The following is a 16,564-nucleotide window of genomic DNA, read 5'->3' on the forward strand; positions in this document are numbered from 1 at the left end:
GTAATGTCTTGGCTTGTGCTGTTTGTTAGTATGTGAAGCTTCCCATGCTGTTATTTGGGAACTCTGATTTTACACATCACATACCTTTTCACCTTCAGATTTATTCTTACAAAATTTTGGATACTCTGTTATGTTCAATGTTTGAAGTTTACAGAGGGTGGACAGTACTCTATCTGGACCGGATTACATCCTTTGCATGGTAGATAGTTGATTTTTGACAAATCAGTACTCCAGGAGTCCAAGTATGTTGTTCCAGATCCCAGTCAGGGTTACGTTTCTTATCAGGTTACCCTCACCAAATTGCCAGACTGACTCTTCACGCTCACATCAGTCGAACTCTTTCATATAGACTTCACAGACTTTTACTTCAGATGGGACCTTAGAAGATCATCAAGTCTGACCCCCCACCCTGGGGTGGAAAGATATATTCCTTTGCTTACATTCTGTTACATTCTGGAATTGTACCGTGAATATTTCTGTAATATTGCTCAAACTCCATCTCAGTGAATTCAAAACTACTAAATGCTTTATAATCAGGTAGATTTCTTTCTGAATTACATTCAGTCTTCCTCTTCACTGGCACACCTGGCTTGTAAGAAGCAAGAAAGAAACAGGAGGCTCAATGCCAGTGTTTCTTAAAGGTACAGTTCTCCACAGTGTAGTTATACTCTTAGTTTTCCCAAGCAGCAAAACTGAAAACTGATAATTTTTGTATTGTTGCTTTCTTTATATAATAGGTAATCCAGAATAGCAGTACTCAACCTTTGGGTCCTTGAGACCACACAAGTGGTATAGGGCTAATCTGTGGGCTAATCAGACCCTGTGCCCCAGGATCATGCCCACACACCCAGATCTGGACTGCGCCACCTCTGCCCAGCCCCACATACAAGGATCAGGGCTCCACATCATCCTTTCATCTAGCCCCACATGCCAAGATTGCCCCCCCCATGTGTCCAATCTAGGACGTAGGGCCACAGCCCACCAGGCTCCCCATGGACCCATAAGGAGCCCCACAGGCTGGATGGCAAGGCACCAGGAACCAAACATGGCCCATGAGCTGGAGTTTGAACATCCTAATCTAGAAAATCTAGTTGTCCTTTCTGAGACCACCCCATTCTATGGTCCCAATTGCAAATTTGGATAACATGGGAAAAACAAAGAACTCTAGCAAGATTTAAGCCAAGGACTTCAAACAGTTCCAGCCCCACAGGGATCAGGCTCACAGACCAGCCGCACACACTAGAGCCAGGAAGCAGGGTTGGTCTGGTGCAGGCACCTCATGCGCTTACCTTAAGCAGCATGCAGTGTCCCTGGGCCATGGCTCACAGAGCAGACATGGGATACTTGCTGCATGAAGTGTCCCTGATCCAAACTGGCCCCAGATATAGTACACAGGCCCAGTCTGGAGGGGCACTGCAAGAAGCATGTGCCACAGATTGGCCCTGTGTGCTCTGCCTGCATTCACACCCCACATGCAGCACATGCTGGCAGCATGGGTCATGTACTGCATGTGGTGCCCATTCTGGACCAGCCCTACACACTGGCTCCAGCATACAGAGATGGTCTGTAGGTCCAATCCAGACCGGCCCAGAGCCAGTGCCCAGAGCTGGTCTTCTGTGGGAGCTGGTCTTCTGTGGGAGCTGCACGCAACATGTACCCAAGACTGATCCCCTGTGCTACATGAGGCACTGGGGCTAGTGTGCCACATGTGGTATGTGGGGATTGGCCCAAGACCCACAGACCAGATCATAGAGCTCCACAGGTCAGATTCAGCTCACTGACTAAATCTTTGACACCCCTAATTTAAACAAAGACACTTTCAGGCATGGGAGATGGCATGAGATGGAAAGTCTGATGGTTAATTGAGATGAGGGCTACAGCTTTATAACAAACTGGCCATTTACCCATCACAAATGATGGGGGGGGGTAAGAGGCTGGGATGGTGTCTCACCACCTAATGCCCCATGCTGCCACTGTTCTGCCTCTTGCAGGGAGCAGGGTGGGGGCCTTGGCCCCCCACCCTCTGTCTAGTACTCTGCTGGGCTTCGGAATCATGGTGGTGCTCCCCCATGCTTGGAGCACTCCGATTGGCTGTTTCTGTCAGCCAATCACAGCCCGAATAAAGTGTTACCGACAGACGCTTGGGCTTTTATAATATTAGAATATTTGCCATCATAGTTATATCAATAGGAGGAGGATGATACGTGAAAAACATTGTTGGTAAAAGCCAGGTGCATCTCTACCCTGCCTTCTGCCTGACTTCAGGCTAACGGGACTAACTGCCTCTCAGAAGTCATTGGCACAGAAGCAGTTTTTCATTGTTCATTTTCAGGATTGTTCATTTGCTGGTATATCTTATTTTCATTTGGTCAGGGAACATTCCTTTGCTAAACCCACATACTGAGTATAATACCGATCTTAGCCAAACAGCCAAGAAGCAGCCTTTGACACTATGAGACTCATTCATAAGAGCCACATAAGCAGTCGGTGCTGACTAGAGAGCTGTAAAATAACCCCTTAGGTAAACTGCAACAAGTACACTCCAGTTCAAAATCAATTTCAGTGAAGAGCCAGTATAGGTATCACTGGACTTGTACATCTGTTCTGGCAAAGCTCTAACTGTAAATCTGCTCCCAGCCAGAGACTTATTCTCAAGGGACCGTAGGTTACCACCATGAGATAGCAGAACACATGGTAGACACATACATACACATTAACTGCTTTAAAATTGCTTCACTAATTGTTCTGTTTAATAAATAAAAAGTACTTTTGAGCAGCTTTGACTCCCTGTAAACAGCACTAATCGCAGATTCCCAAAAAGTGATTCAGAGGCTTTTGTAGGAGGCATGGAAAATACTTAATAAGATGGTATGAATAGACTGCTGGATGCCAGTTGCATCTTCTCAAACACAGACCACATCCCCACTGGACCAAACATCATGAATTATAACATCTGGGGTTTATTCCTCTATTCTTTCACCATCTTATATACCATCACCAGCGTACATCAGCCAGATAATGCAATTCCTAGTCAAAAGAATGAACAGAAACTTTATGAAAGCCAGTGCCCAAACACCTCAGCCTCCTCCAACACCCCATGACTGGCCTGAGGAGCTCTTCTTAAAACAACATTTTAAATTCCCACTTGAAAATAATAATTGCAGTACAAGAAGTCAGTGGCAGGCAGGACTACCCCAGCCACCATCTCAAAGGGGACTAGGGTTTCTTATCCCATTACCTGAACTGGCTGCTTACTCCAGTGTCCCTTCAGCTGGGAGTGAGCTGCCTTCTTCATCTCCAGGGAGCCAATCCATCAGCTGCCAGCTTCTCTGACAGCCCCCTCTCCTCACCTTTCTATTTAAATACATCTTGCTTGTGTGTCATAGAATAGTGCCCTGAACATTTCTGTAATATTGCTCAAACTCTTCTGCCTCAGCAAACTCAAAACTACTAAATGCTTTAGATTCAGCTAGATTTCTTTCTGAATTATGTTCAGAGAGTCTTCCTCTTGCCTGGCACACCTGGCTTGCAGATAGAAAGTACATTAAGCAACAACAAATCCCAATAGACCCAGTGCAAGAGCTTCTTAAAGGTACAGTTCTCCAGTTTCAGGAATACAGGCTGTAGCCGTATTGGTCTCTATGCTAGCAAAAGGAATTATAACTCATGGCAGAGGTGAACTCTTGTTATAGACCAACTAGATATTTGCAAAAATAATTCTTTACTGAAACCTGGAACACCCTGGCTTCTGCCTATTGTTCCCACTAAATCTGCATCTTCACAGAGCTCAAAACTGCCTCAGCACAAGAGAAATTCCTTGCCCAGGAAACCAGTCCACAACCATCCTCGTTTGAAAGATGAAATGTCATCACCAGAAAGAAACATAATTCATCCTGCTTGACTCCAGACAGCACCGAGGTAAAAATGGGTTGTTCCAATTTTCACCTAAACCTAATTTGCCAAAATTAAGTATTCTAGCCGGGAGATCTTGCACCACCTTCTGCTCTCCTGTGAAATACGAATTTTCATTTCTGCCCCGGAGAAACTTTACAACCTTTTCCCCCTTCTATGTGAATAAAGACAGAACCTTGCAAACATCTAATAAAAGAGACCGCCTCTGCCAGTTTTCTGCCGTGTAGTTGCACCCTTAGCTTTCCTGTTGCCGCACCCGAGGGAGCCGCCAGGGGCCCAGGACACAGCTCCCGCCTTTCGGGACTCGGCTCGAGGTGGACCCGGGCTCCCGCAGCAAGGCACCACCGGGTAGGGAAGACCGCAGCGCCCACCGGGGCTGAGCACTGGGACGAATGCAGCCCAGCCCCGAGCTACCACCGCCCCAGCGCCTGCAGAGCAGGGACACCTCCCAGCTCCCCTCCCGGGGCCCCGCTCCCACCTTGAGGTTAGCGCGGAGCCCGGCAGCCTTGGCCACCTGCTGCAGCTCGCAATACTTGAGAGACTGCAGCGGGCGCAGGGACAGCGGCTCCATGATGGCGGCGAGTCGGTCCGGGCCGCACTGAATAAACCCTGCGCCGCGCATCAACCGTCCGCTCTGAATCTGGCGCTCAACCGGCTGTACCCCACCCCGCTTTCGAACTGGGACTGCCCGGCCCTCCCATTGGCCGAGCTATCACGAGAAGCGGGTGCCTCAGGCAACGCTCCGGCCAATGGGGCTCCGGCGGCGCGAGTTTGTTTTTTTTCGAACGGCCTGGACTGAAAGCCCCGCCTAGCGTCACATCCTCGCTATATGATTGGACAGCAGGATGACGATAGTAGAGGAGGATTCTCTCAGCTAAGCGGCTTGGACTTGGGGAGAGAGTGAGAGAGAGAGGGAGGGGGGAGGGGAGGGGCGGGGCGAGGAGAGGAGAGGAGAGATTGAGGTGCGTGGCCGCCAATGGGAGCGCAAGGCTGGGAGGCAGGCACCCAATCGAGGGACGGGAGATGCATTCGAGCGCGCGGCGGGAGCCGGCTGCGAGAAGATGGCGGTGCGGCGGAGATTGCAGCAGTTCTTCCAGGACCCTGAGATTGACGGCGCCATCATGGTGGAGTGGCCGGCGGTGGCTCCTGTGGACAGTGCGCGGCAAGCGGCGGCGGAGGCGAACACCGGGGCGGCGGCTCTGCGGCGGCGCCGGCTGCGGCCTCAGGACTGCGCCGTGTTCCAGTGCCGGGGCTGCCACGCCGTGCTGGGCGACTCGCTGCACCTGTGCGCGCAGGAGGAGCGGCGCCTCCACGTCCTCGCCTGCTTCAGTGAGTGCCGGCGGGGAGGGGGCCCGGGCCCGGCCTCGGCCTCGGCCTCGGCCTCGGAGCTCATCGCTTGCCTCCCAGCGAAGCCCGGACTGCCTGGGGCACTGGGCTGTGCTCGCGGTGGGGGCGCCGGGCTGAGCGCTCCGGGACAACGATACTCCCTCTGGGATCTCGCGGGCGCACCTGGCCGTGGGCCCGCTGTCGGGCTAGTGCTAGTTGTGTCCTGCTAGTTGAGTCTGTGGTCTTAGCTTTCCCAGGCAGGCGCAGCTCCGCTTCTCATTTCACCATCTCAAAGTCTGTCTCAGCTGCCCAGTGATTTATGCAGTGCAGTTATATAACAGCTGTGGGGGCTGGAAAGTCCTGCGCATCTTTATCCTGGTCCAGGTTGTCTTGTATGTCCTTGTCCTTTAGGCGTGGGACACTTATTTGCTCTGTTTCTTCAAAAATGGAGCTATCCAGCTTCCTGATGCCATGGATTTTGTTGGCAAACAAGCCCCACCGGCCCCAGGAGGCTATTTTGGCTGCCTAGTATGGCTGCTCCCTGGGTGAGGATGTCAACCACAGGGTACTGTTTAAAAAAGGTGATCACATCTGGAAGTGGCTCCAGCTGCTGTGCTATGTGCTGAATCCAATGCTGACAGCGTGTGAGGGGCATGCTCGGCCTGTCTGCTGGATTTACAAATTAGGTATTCCCAGTGGCTCTAGGCTTATGTTGAGTACCAGACTGGCACTTCTAGCATTGTGTAGTAGTAGTAGACTTTTGGGCACCTCAGTAGGTGTGGAGAGGTTTTGTGGACTCTGCTTTTAGGCCTGGGCTCTCACAGTGCATCTTAAGTCTTCGTGGATCTGGCCATAACTTTCTCCTAAATCAACAGATGTTAGAAACGTGGAGATGGATCAGTATGTTTCCATTAAAACAAAGATTAAACAAATGTAAATCCTCCCAAGCCTAAATACAGGAAGTCCAGAACTCGATTGTCTTAAGGGGAAATGGAAATTTTAATGAATGATCTGTGGTATATGACTCTGGATCTGTCTTTCTCAGAAGTTACAGAAGATGTTGTTCTAGAAGATTCATTAAGAGTTGGTATTGACGGGTCCCTCCTAGGATGGTAGGTATTTCAAATATTGTTTCTTGGTTTTGATACCAGTTTTCTGTTTGAAATGGTGACCAAGTAGAGCAGGTGGGGGGTTATTGTGGTGCCTTTGACTTCAAACAAGTCATTTGGAGAAACGTTTCTAAAATTGCTAGCTTACTCCTGGAGGGGCTCACAAAACTGACAAATACTTAGTTTGGTTTTGGACCTGCCTACTGTAGTCTCTTACTGAAAAAAGCCTTTGCAAATGTATAGCATATGTTCCATTCCTTTCTTCCCCTTTCACATCCATCTAGACATTTGCTGTATTTGAGGTAGGGAGAACATTTGAACAATTCTAATATAATAAAAGCTTTTGTCTGTCTGTCTGTCACACTCCAGGCACGAGAGGGCAAGCATCAATTGGCTGCAAGGGCCTGGAGGGTTACGGGCAGGGAGCAAAGGAGCCGCCACATTGCTGCGGCCAACAACAGCCCACGGGGGGGTAGGTGGCAGGGGAGAGGGTGGGGGGGAGATTTCCAATGGCAGCCCCCACCCCCTCTGCTGCTGCCGCTACTGCCCAGCCCCAACAACAGCCAGCAGAAGGGGGAGGGGGAGAGGGGGGTGTCTGGGGCTGGACATGAGGGTGCGCACAGAGGAGGAACGGCAGCACCACAGGGCGCTGCATGGTAGTACGCTGTCCCCACCTGCCTGCCCCTGTCGTTCATGACGGCCAATTTGCTAGTTGAAAAAAGAAATGGCATCTCACCCCGCGCCAAAGTCTGGGGGGTTGTGTGTGATGGGGAGAGGGAGACAGAGTATGTTTTGGTTCTGATATCTTTTTCCGTGCTGAAAGTGAACAACTATTTATGAATAAATTGGTATAAGCAAGTCTCTAGACCAGGGGTCAGCCACCCCCAGCATGCGTGCCGAGCATGGCACATGAAGCCATTTTGCTCAGCACGCCACATCACCTCTGTACTGGTGTGTCTGAGTGAGTGGTGGAGTGGGACCTGAAGCAGTGGAGCCTGGGTCTCTTCCCTGCTTCCAGCACAGAGGTGATAGAAGGGGTCCAGAGCCCACCACAGCTGTTTGCAGCCAGCCTGGCCTCTGGGCAGCTGCAGTGGGCAGGCTGCAAACAGCTGTGCCAGGCTCCACGGCTCCGGCATCAACTCTGTGCTGGCGGCGACTGCATGGGCACCTCAAGGCGGGCTGTGCTGCCTCACTGTCTGTTCTAAGGTGCGCATGCACTCACCACCAGCATGGAGCTGATGCTGGAGCTGTGGGCCCCATCACAGCTGTTTGCAGCCTGCCAGCTGCTTGCTACAGCGGCACGGGGTAGGGGCTTTGGGGGGGACACAGAGCTGGGGGGTAGGGGCTTTGGGTGGGGGGTAAGGGGCAGAAACAGGGCATCCTGCCATGTACTCCTTGCCCTCACTTTGCTTTTCTGGCATGCCAGCACTCTGGCACCTTGCAAAGCAGGCATTGTGGTATTTTTCAGTGCTCCGGCCAAAAAATGTTGCCTACCCCTGCTCTAGACTATTAGTTTCATAGATTTCATAGACATTAGAGCTGAAAGGGACCTCGGGAGATTATCGAGGTTCTCAGCCTTTTTACACTCAAGGCACCCCTCCATGACTGTTATGAATTAAGTGGTACCCCACTTCAAAACTAATTTATCACAGTTCTTACTTTCCTTGCACAGGGGATGGCAGTGGGAATGGAGGTAGTGGCTTGGCCAGGGAGGGAGAAGTCAGGGTACATTTTCACCTTGTAGACCAGAGAGGGAGAGCCTGAGCCTGTCCTGAGCCATGGGACCCTGGTTGAAAATCATTATTCTAGACAGCAGTGTTCCTGCACTACCAGTTCTGGAGTGAAAGGAAGGAAATAATTTCAAGTTATTCAAAGCTCTGCAGAAAAGGAGATGGTTGGCAAAGGCCTATATCTTCTGTACACTTTTTTTTTTTTTTTTTATTAGATTTTTATGGGGATAAGAAATTGAGCTTGACTTGGATTGCTGCTTTTAAAAATGGGTGGCATACGTTTCTGTTGTCTACAAGCTTGGAGATACTGCATAGGTTAAGTATGGTATTTAATTCATATTTGGACAGCTTTTTTAAATGACAAGGACTAAGAAAAGCTGTATTCTGCAAAAGATGAGGGTGCTATTATAAGATAGTTTCCTACCCAACATGAGAAATTTGTTTTTCTGTTTGCTTGCTTTTTCTTAAGACACCTTGCACTGTTTTGGTGATACCCCTTAAGTCACATGTTTAATAACATTCTCTAAACTTTTTTGGCAATGAATGTGCGTTTTGAAGTGGGAGGAAATGCACAGAATATTTAGCTAATCGGTTCAATTCATTTTTTTTACATGCTTTAATTTTGTCCCTATGTGTGGGCCTGTCTCTTCTCTTCATTTTAAGTCTTGTGATAATCCAGAGGAAAATGAATTTAGTCAATGTATTTCACTTAGACCAATAGATTTTTGGGGGCTGATATCATTAGCCGATTTTTAAGGCGGTATATCAACCGATACTGATCCAATTTCTGATAAAGCTGCATCCAGCTGGTAAATCTGTTGTGGTAGAAGGGAGGGAAGGGGCATGAGGCAGGGGGTCAAATCAATGCCCCCTGTAGTAAGGGAGGGAGTAGGGGTAGGGGAGATGCTGCCCGGCGGGGCGGGGCATGGAATGAAGCAACAGTTCATTGGGGGTGGGAGGGGTGGCTCTCACTTGCATGCACCACAGGAGGTCATGGGGAGACGCGACATGCCCCTAGATCTATGTAGGGTATTGTGGGCAGGCTGGGGCTGCACTGGGCTCTTCTTGGCAGGGGCTGGGCTCAGGGCGGGCTGCAGCCAACCCTGTATTTTACCATAGCACCCCCTGACTCAGCCCCAGCTCTTCCTAGTACGTGGGTGGAGGCAGGGGTTGAGCCAGGGCTGCGCTGGGCAGGAGGCAGCAGCACTGCTAGGGGACACTATGCCATAGTGTTTCAGGGGACTATGGCAAAATTTGGGGTGGCTGCAGCCTCCCACTATAGCCCTCTTCTTGGCACCGCTGCTGCCCAGCCACTGCTGAAAAGAGCCTGGCACAGCCCTAGTTGCAGCCCACTGCCCCACCTGTGAAGATCTGGGGGGCACACGCTCTCCCCCCACAGCTCCAACCCCCATGCTGCCTCGGTTGGGCATTGCTTCCCCCTGCCTCTGCCCCACTCCCTCTGTCACCATGGGGAGTGTTGATCAGCACCCCCAACTCTCCTTGCCTTTCCACCACAACAGACTTACCAGCTGCACACAGATCTCCAAGCTGCTAAGCTGTGCTCCTCCCTGCCTGTGTGCTGTGCACACGTAGGGGCATTTATTGGCCAAATTATCAGCCACCTCGGTCTGATTTCCGATGCAGCCAATTCTAATACTGTAAAAGCCTTAGTCTGTCTGTAATGCTTTATTCACACTCTGATTGGTTGTCTGAAAAAAACAAAGCACTCCAAGAGCTTTTGGGACAAGAAGCGGTTGGGGTGAAGTGGTGACAGAGGAAACGGACATGGGGTGCAGTGCTGGCCTTGCCCTCCCTGCTGCCCCCCGCAAGAACAGCCAGCAGGGGAGGGGAAGGCAGTGGGGAAGGAGGGGAGCAGGAAGGGGAAGGGGGAGTTTCTGGTGCCAGCACGCTGCTACCACCCGGCCCTGAAAACAGCTGGCAGATGGTGAGGGATGTTTCCTGCAGGCAGCTGCAGAGCAGCAGCAGTGCAAAGCACTGCATGTCAGTTGCTGCCACTGAGTGCAAGCTCCCCTCCCTCCCCTGTTCCTGGGAGCCAGTTGTGGTGCAGGGTAGTGCAGCAGGGAGAGGGGCCCATGGGGCCAGATGTGGGGGGGGGGGTGCATGGGCCCAGAGAGCAGCAGCACCATGAGGTGCTGGGTCATGCCGCTTCCCCCCCCGCCCCAGGTGGCAGTGGTGGAGGGAATGGCATTGCAGGAGGGAGGGCAAGGCTAGCGGTGCTGCTCCCCACCCCCACCCCCGAGGCAGCAGGGGGCCAAGGGGGGAGAAATGGGCCAGGACACGATGCGGTATGGAGGGTAAGGGGGAGCAGGGGGAACAGTACCACACGAGAAGCGGGGGTGGGGCTAGACACACTCGGTCCCTGCCCCCCTCCCCCTCCCCCTCCAAGAATGGGGCAGCTGTGGGGAGGATTGGAGTGGGCCCAGGCCAGATATAGTGGTGGGGAGAAGCAAGAAGCAGGCCTGGACCCAACCCAGTGGCAAGGGGAGGAGACAAGTGGGCCTGGGCTGGATGCAGTGGGGGGAGGGGAGGAGCAGGCCAGACATGGTGGAGAGGGGGAGAATGGGCATGGATCCCAAGCGGCGGGGAGAAGGTGGGGCACAGACACAGGGCTTCATCCCTGCCTGTCATTCTTGATGGGCAATTTGCTAGTTTTCTTTTATCATTGCCAGTCTGATACCGGACCAATGTATCGGTGTGCCTCTAATTTCAATAGCAGTTTGGTATTCTGAAATTACTATTGTTTTAAAGGCTGGGTGTAATATTCTCATTTTAATCTTAATTGCAGGTTCCAAAATGTTTGAGTGGGGACTACACTTACAATAGTGATGATTTTGTTGGATTAGAGGTTATGTTTTTGAGGATCCATAGCCTTTGTGACCATTTCACTGATTGCATTCATGCCAAAGTAATATTACATGATTTGTTTAGGTGTCATAATCTAGTTCAGGATCCAGTCTCCTGTGACTAGCAAGCAATGCCCTTGCTAGCTTTGGAAATCTCTTATCCTAGTAAAACTTTTTCTTTTTTATCCTCTCTCCTTTCAGCACTTACAATGCGTTGTATTGTCGTTCATGTGGAGTCATCCTGGGCTTCAATCTTTATTCTAGCTCCAGTGACCTGGCTTATCTGCGAGGCTTCTTTTGTCTCTTCAAAGACTGCATCCTCTGGTTAGTGCACTCCAGTCTCACAGTTAATGGCTTTAACCCCTGCAAGTTTATTTCTAATTTCACATTAATTTGGAAGGGGGCAAGGGTAAATGATGCAAGTAAGCTACAGCAAACTGAGGCCACTTTTCTCCTGCGTGAAAGCATCCACACTGGGGGACAACAACATGCTTTTGTAATTTCTGCTCTTTGACCTCTTTCTTTTGACTTGTTTTTCAGTTACTACTTAACAACTAAAACCACAATAGATGGCTCGGAGATGACCTTTCCTGCTTTGAACCTAAAGAAAAAACTGTCAAAAGTAAAGTTTCTTCATGATTTTGTATACAAAGTGGGGATGAAATGCAAGCTGCATGCAATTATTTGAAGCAGTACTGAAAAATATGTTATACTGGAGGCCATTTTTTTTTTTTAACTAGTTCAGGGGTTCCTTCTGGCCCCTCAGGTTGGATCTGTGGAGTCGCTGCCTAGATCCCACTTTGCCCTATCCAGCAGACAGTGCCATGCTATCCATCCCACAGAGCTCCTCATAGGCTCCTGCCAAAGGATGTTGTCCAGCCCACAGCAGGTCCCTTCACCCAGATGCAGGGGGCAGCCCAGGCCTTGGTGCATGCAGCTGGTCCTGCTGCTCCTAGGTACACTGCAGGGCTGAGGCAGTACAATGGCCAGACTTACTTCCTGGCAGTGGAAGCTCCTTCCAGCTGTTGCTGCCAGTTTCTGCTGCCACTACCAAAACCACCCCAACTACCCAAACACCCCAGTTCATGTGCCCTGTGCCCACTGCTGGGGGTGAAGGATAGAGTGGGCAGGCCGGGTCTCCATGGAGACCAGCTCAGGACCTGTGTAGGCAGGCTGGGCAGATGGGATGGGGCTGGGAGCAGGACAGGCAGCCAGGGATTGGGTTTGCAGAGTGGTGACAGTACATGGCCAGGGCCTGGGGCAGAGCAACAACCCAGTGCCTACATGTCCTTCTGAATGCTAGTTCTTCAAGCACGGTGTGCAGGGAGCGGATCACAGCTCTGCCCTGGGCCCTGGCCCTGCGCTATTGCCCCATGATCCCAATCTCCAGCCCCTGCTCCCCACCACTTGCAGCCCTGTCCCATTCACCCTGCCTACCTGGATTCTAGCCAGTCTCCATAGAGACCCTGGGATCACAAAGCAGTGACAATGAGGGGCTGGGGCCAAGGCAGAGCTGTGGTCTGCTCCCTGCATACCCCTGCCTGCAGAAATGGCGCCTGTCACAGGGATGTTGGGGGAGAAGATCTGAGCTCTGCCCAGCCCCACGCTGTCACTGTCCCATGATCCTGGCCCCGCAGACCCACCCACTCCTGGATGCTGCTTCTCACCTGCTCATGGCCCCATCCCATCCACCCAGCCGAGTGCAGGGGCCATGTAGGGAGCTATGGTGAACTGTTACGGACAGGGGGGCAGGGTGGTGACCTGGCCCACAACAGCTCACTGAAACTCCCCAAGTGGCTCTCTGGCCAAAATACTTGCCCACCCCTGTTCTAGATGTCTGACTTGCCTAGGGGAAAGATGTCCTTGATTCACTGCTCTGTGTAAAAATCCTCCTCTATATTTTTTAGAAAGTGAGGAAGACAAGGCTTAAGCTCATGTATATGCCTTCAGTACCCCAGAGCTGAAATACCACTCTGACCTTCTGAGTTACCTTTCAACAGATTTCTTCTCCTCCCCTTTCTTTCCTTTTTTCAGGGGGAAGAGTGACATGAATTTTCTACTGTAGTCTCTCCTTTCCTAAATCAACACCGACTATTCCTTTCAGTTAAGAGCTTATTGATCCCTAGCCATATTCATAGCAGATTTGACCTCAGTGAGAGAGAATGGCTCCAGGGGTATAGGTACTTACCATATCTGAATGGCAGCAATTTATGGCAATGAACCATGTGGCAATACATACAGTATTAAAGGGTAGGAAGTGATTCATCAACCATTGTCACTCAGCTGTTAATCGGCTGTGGTCACATTGCTTCTGGGTTAGGAGGCAGCCTTTTTGCGGCAGCACAGTATGCATGAAGATGCTGCTGCTGGGGATAGTAACTTTCCTATTTAGCTGGGGTGACGATGGCATGAATATGCTACTGTTCTCTCTTGGTGGGCCATCCATACATGATCCTTCAAAGAACCATCATGTTTGTCTTTCATTTAAGTTTTTGCCCAAGGTAGTTTCAGACTTTTCGTATAAAATGAGTTTGACTCCTTGTTTCCTCTCCCCTGCTTCTCCTCCAAATACTCTGACTTGGATGAAAAAACCTTTCCATCACATCTAATGTGAGTATCATTTTATGTGTAGTACACTGGTGCATCTCCTGAAAGGGTGAGAGGACAACTTGTTTCCATCCAGAGATTGTCAAGGGGGTTCTCAGACTGTATAAGAGCTTGCTATGAATTTAACTAAAAAGGATTTCCTCAGTTATATTAGGCCACAGTCATCTTTGGCTTTCTGCTTATAATACAGCATTTTCCACATTTCCAGTGTGGGTGCTGTCCCTACACTTGGCATTAGCTACTCTGTAGTTCAGGCTCAGACCAGGTGTCATTTTTTGCAAAGTTCCAGTCACTAGTTTAGGATGTCTCTTGCTATTTTCAGGCAATCTGCTAGTTGGTTTAGTTACCAAGAGTGGAATCCCTTCCCTGTGGACAAGACATCTTGAAGAATCACAGCTAGTGTAAGGTTATTTTTCTCCCTTTAATAGTACTCACCTCTTCTTTTTCCATAGCTGAAGGAACAACTTGTGATTATCCATGTACGCCTAGAAATCCTGATAAGGAGACTAGAAGAACTGAATTGGCAGAACATGGCAGACAAGCAGGGATGCTCATCAAGGACAGCTTGCTTAAAGCCAGAGCGTGCACGAATCAAGTCAAACAATTAATATGCCATTTTACCAGACTGCTGGAGCCATTTGTGTACTGGTGCATGGTTATTTCATTGTAATGAAGAAAAGAGTCTGAAATATGCCTGTGAATGTCAGGGAAAACTATTGTGTTACTTACTCCCTGTGCAGAAAGAACTGATTCACTGGATTTTGCACAGTGAGAAACTCATGGACTTGTGTCCATGTAGAACTTCCAGATTTTGAAATACTACAGTTGATACTATGGTTCTTCCTGAGTCTTAGCCACTTCACAAAAAACAGCCTTTGAAAGCTGACTTAACCGTCTTGAGACTGTTAGTTTAAAACATGAACAGCTGGTCCTGTTCAAGATCTGCTGTTATAAAATGTATTTTGACAGGTGCCTAAAACTCTGTACCACCTCTTCATGTAGATAAATAGCTCATAACAGTTGGGTGTTGGTCTAGATATTTCCTTGATAGTCTTGAATGGGTTCTGCTTTTCTTAAAGCGCCTAAAAATTAATCAGACAGGGAAGGAGGAGGTGGCATTTTTTGCCGGACAGAAAGAAGAGGGTCCTACGGCTTTGTCATTGATTTATGAGCAATATTTCTTATTTATCCTCTTCCCTCATTCACCGGAAAGATTGAAAATGCTTTCTTCTCCTCAAAGGTATACTTCAGTGAATTCAGTATCTCCCTGAAATGTGTTGGCTGCAGTGTGGGAAGTATTTGCTGCGTTTAATTCTGAGCAAATTCCCCTTTTTTGCCCTGAGCAAAGGACTGCCAACCCACATTGTTTCTAACTTGAGTTGCTGATGTTGGTAATCCCTGTGCTTCATCTTTTTTTCTTTTCAGTTATTTTAGACTTCTCAAAAATACCCAATGAATATACAAACTTCTAAATGAGGTGGGCTGTGACTTGGCAAAAAGCCCCATACAAGTCATCACAATGGTGGCTTGGATCAACATAACCAGAAAAGCAGCACATACATTTCTTAACTACTACTTGAAGCCTCTTGGACTGTTATGCTGTTTAAGCCAAATATCTGACAATAACCTAGAATATTAAGAGCTCTGTTTTAAGATGCTATCAAATGCAAGGAGCGCAATTTAGTCTTGTATATTACCTAGCATTTGGGGGAGGGGTGTTGTTGGTTTTTTTTTTAAGATGGATAACTATATTGTACAACCTTAGGAGGAATTCATATTGGAGTTGTTATAAGAGTACTTCTCAGTGACAGCTGAACTAATAGTTGAAAATGAAATCAAGACTAATTATTTATTTGAAATAATGACATTTTGTATGATAACTTAAATTGTCTTGTAATAGACATCACTTTTGCTCTAAGAAGTGCTGCAGCTGGCGTCTTCCTGGCTAGACAGTTTTAATTAAAAATACTTTATACACTTTTGACTTTGTTCATGAAAGAACTGGAGATTTACTGTAATAAGGAACCAACTTGAAAGTTGCTTGTCCTGTGGAGATGGCTGGATCCTGTATAACTAGCTGGCTATGTATTTAGGACTAATATCACCCTAAGGTCTTAGTTGATCTATTGATGGCACTGAAGACTTGCACAAAGGTCACCTGGAGTAATATGATCTCAATGATCAAACTTCATTTAAACTTGTTCAAGCCTTCATTACAGCATTCAACATCACTCTCAAAAACATTGAATTATGGGGCTTCTTATTTTTGCCCTTTCTATCCTTACAGTAACTCCAGTTATCTCCCCTGGACTTCATGTTTATGTCCTGCTTAAGACCAATCCTCACCCCATCCTCCTTTTCCCTTCAAAGGGTGGGTAAAGCCATTCCTACTGCTTGTTTCTGTCAGTGGCAAAGACAAGCTGCTAGTTATGCTGGTTTGTTATAAGTACATCAAGTAGGTTTGAGGTGGCCATGACTAGGCCTTTAAGTGTTATGCTAACAGTGTACTTTTGCCAACTTTTACATTTCCAGCTAGCTACCTCTATTTCTTACCACTGGAATAAGTAGTGTACAGGCTTTGGACTTTGATTTTTTTGAGCTGCATGTCAACATGTGGTAAATAGCATAAGACAACTACTTTCTACTAATTGCAAACTATACATTAATCTTCTTGTGATCTGGTCATCCAGCATCTCTGTCCGTCCAGCTCAAGTGCAGATGAGACATAATACTACTACTAAATCCGGCTGTATTCCATAACTAATATGATGCTTGAAACCGTTCACATAGATGGGGGGAACAGGGATTAAAACTTAAACTTGTTAAGAAGTCTTTCACTTGTCAAACTGATGTAAAATGAATGCAGTGTCACCTGCCTGAGTCTACAGACAGTGTGACAGTAGTTTAGAGATGGATGAACTGTTACTGAGATGGTGACGGCACTAAAGAGGGCACTTAATGTTGATTTATTTAAAGCTAGTTTGTAGCAAACACACTGGTGTCAAATTTTAACCGT

General features: G+C 48.7%; 2 protein-coding genes across 2 annotated transcripts in view; one reads left to right on the forward strand and one right to left on the reverse strand.

Annotated features, from left to right (window-relative positions):
• NUSAP1 (nucleolar and spindle associated protein 1) overlaps positions 1 to 4,628 on the reverse strand; it is a 40,486-nt gene extending 35,858 nt beyond the window's left edge. Inside the window, 2 exon segments of the mRNA XM_019551207.1 lie at positions 4,391 to 4,564; positions 4,566 to 4,628. Of these exon segments, the coding sequence (XP_019406752.1) occupies positions 4,391 to 4,564; positions 4,566 to 4,613 (222 nt within the window). The 5' untranslated portion in view covers positions 4,614 to 4,628.
• A 284-nt stretch (positions 4,629 to 4,912) lies between these two features.
• OIP5 (Opa interacting protein 5) lies at positions 4,913 to 16,557 on the forward strand. Its single transcript, XM_019551206.1, has 5 exons — positions 4,913 to 5,241; positions 6,284 to 6,350; positions 11,143 to 11,265; positions 11,482 to 11,563; positions 14,001 to 16,557. Exons 1-5 carry the CDS (start codon positions 4,974 to 4,976, stop codon positions 14,154 to 14,156), a joined length of 696 nt encoding a protein of 231 aa, XP_019406751.1. The 5' UTR covers positions 4,913 to 4,973; the 3' UTR covers positions 14,157 to 16,557.
• Positions 16,558 to 16,564: the final 7 nt, after the last annotated feature.

This window comes from Crocodylus porosus, unplaced genomic scaffold, assembly GCF_001723895.1.
Source record: "Crocodylus porosus isolate Cpor-Errol unplaced genomic scaffold, CroPor_comp1, whole genome shotgun sequence".
NCBI classification, from domain to species: Eukaryota; Metazoa; Chordata; order Crocodylia; family Crocodylidae; genus Crocodylus; species Crocodylus porosus.

Bases quoted from the DNA above. Each gene is read 5' to 3' on its own strand.
- OIP5 (XM_019551206.1), top strand. From the start codon at position 4,974: ATGGCGGTGCGGCGGAGATTGCAGCAGTTCTTCCAGGACCCTGAGATT. The intron at 5,242-6,283 runs GTGAGTGCCGGC...TGTCTTTCTCAG, and splicing joins CCACGTCCTCGCCTGCTTCA to AAGTTACAGAAGATGTTGTT. The intron at 11,266-11,481 runs GTTAGTGCACTC...CTTGTTTTTCAG, and splicing joins TTCAAAGACTGCATCCTCTG to TTACTACTTAACAACTAAAA.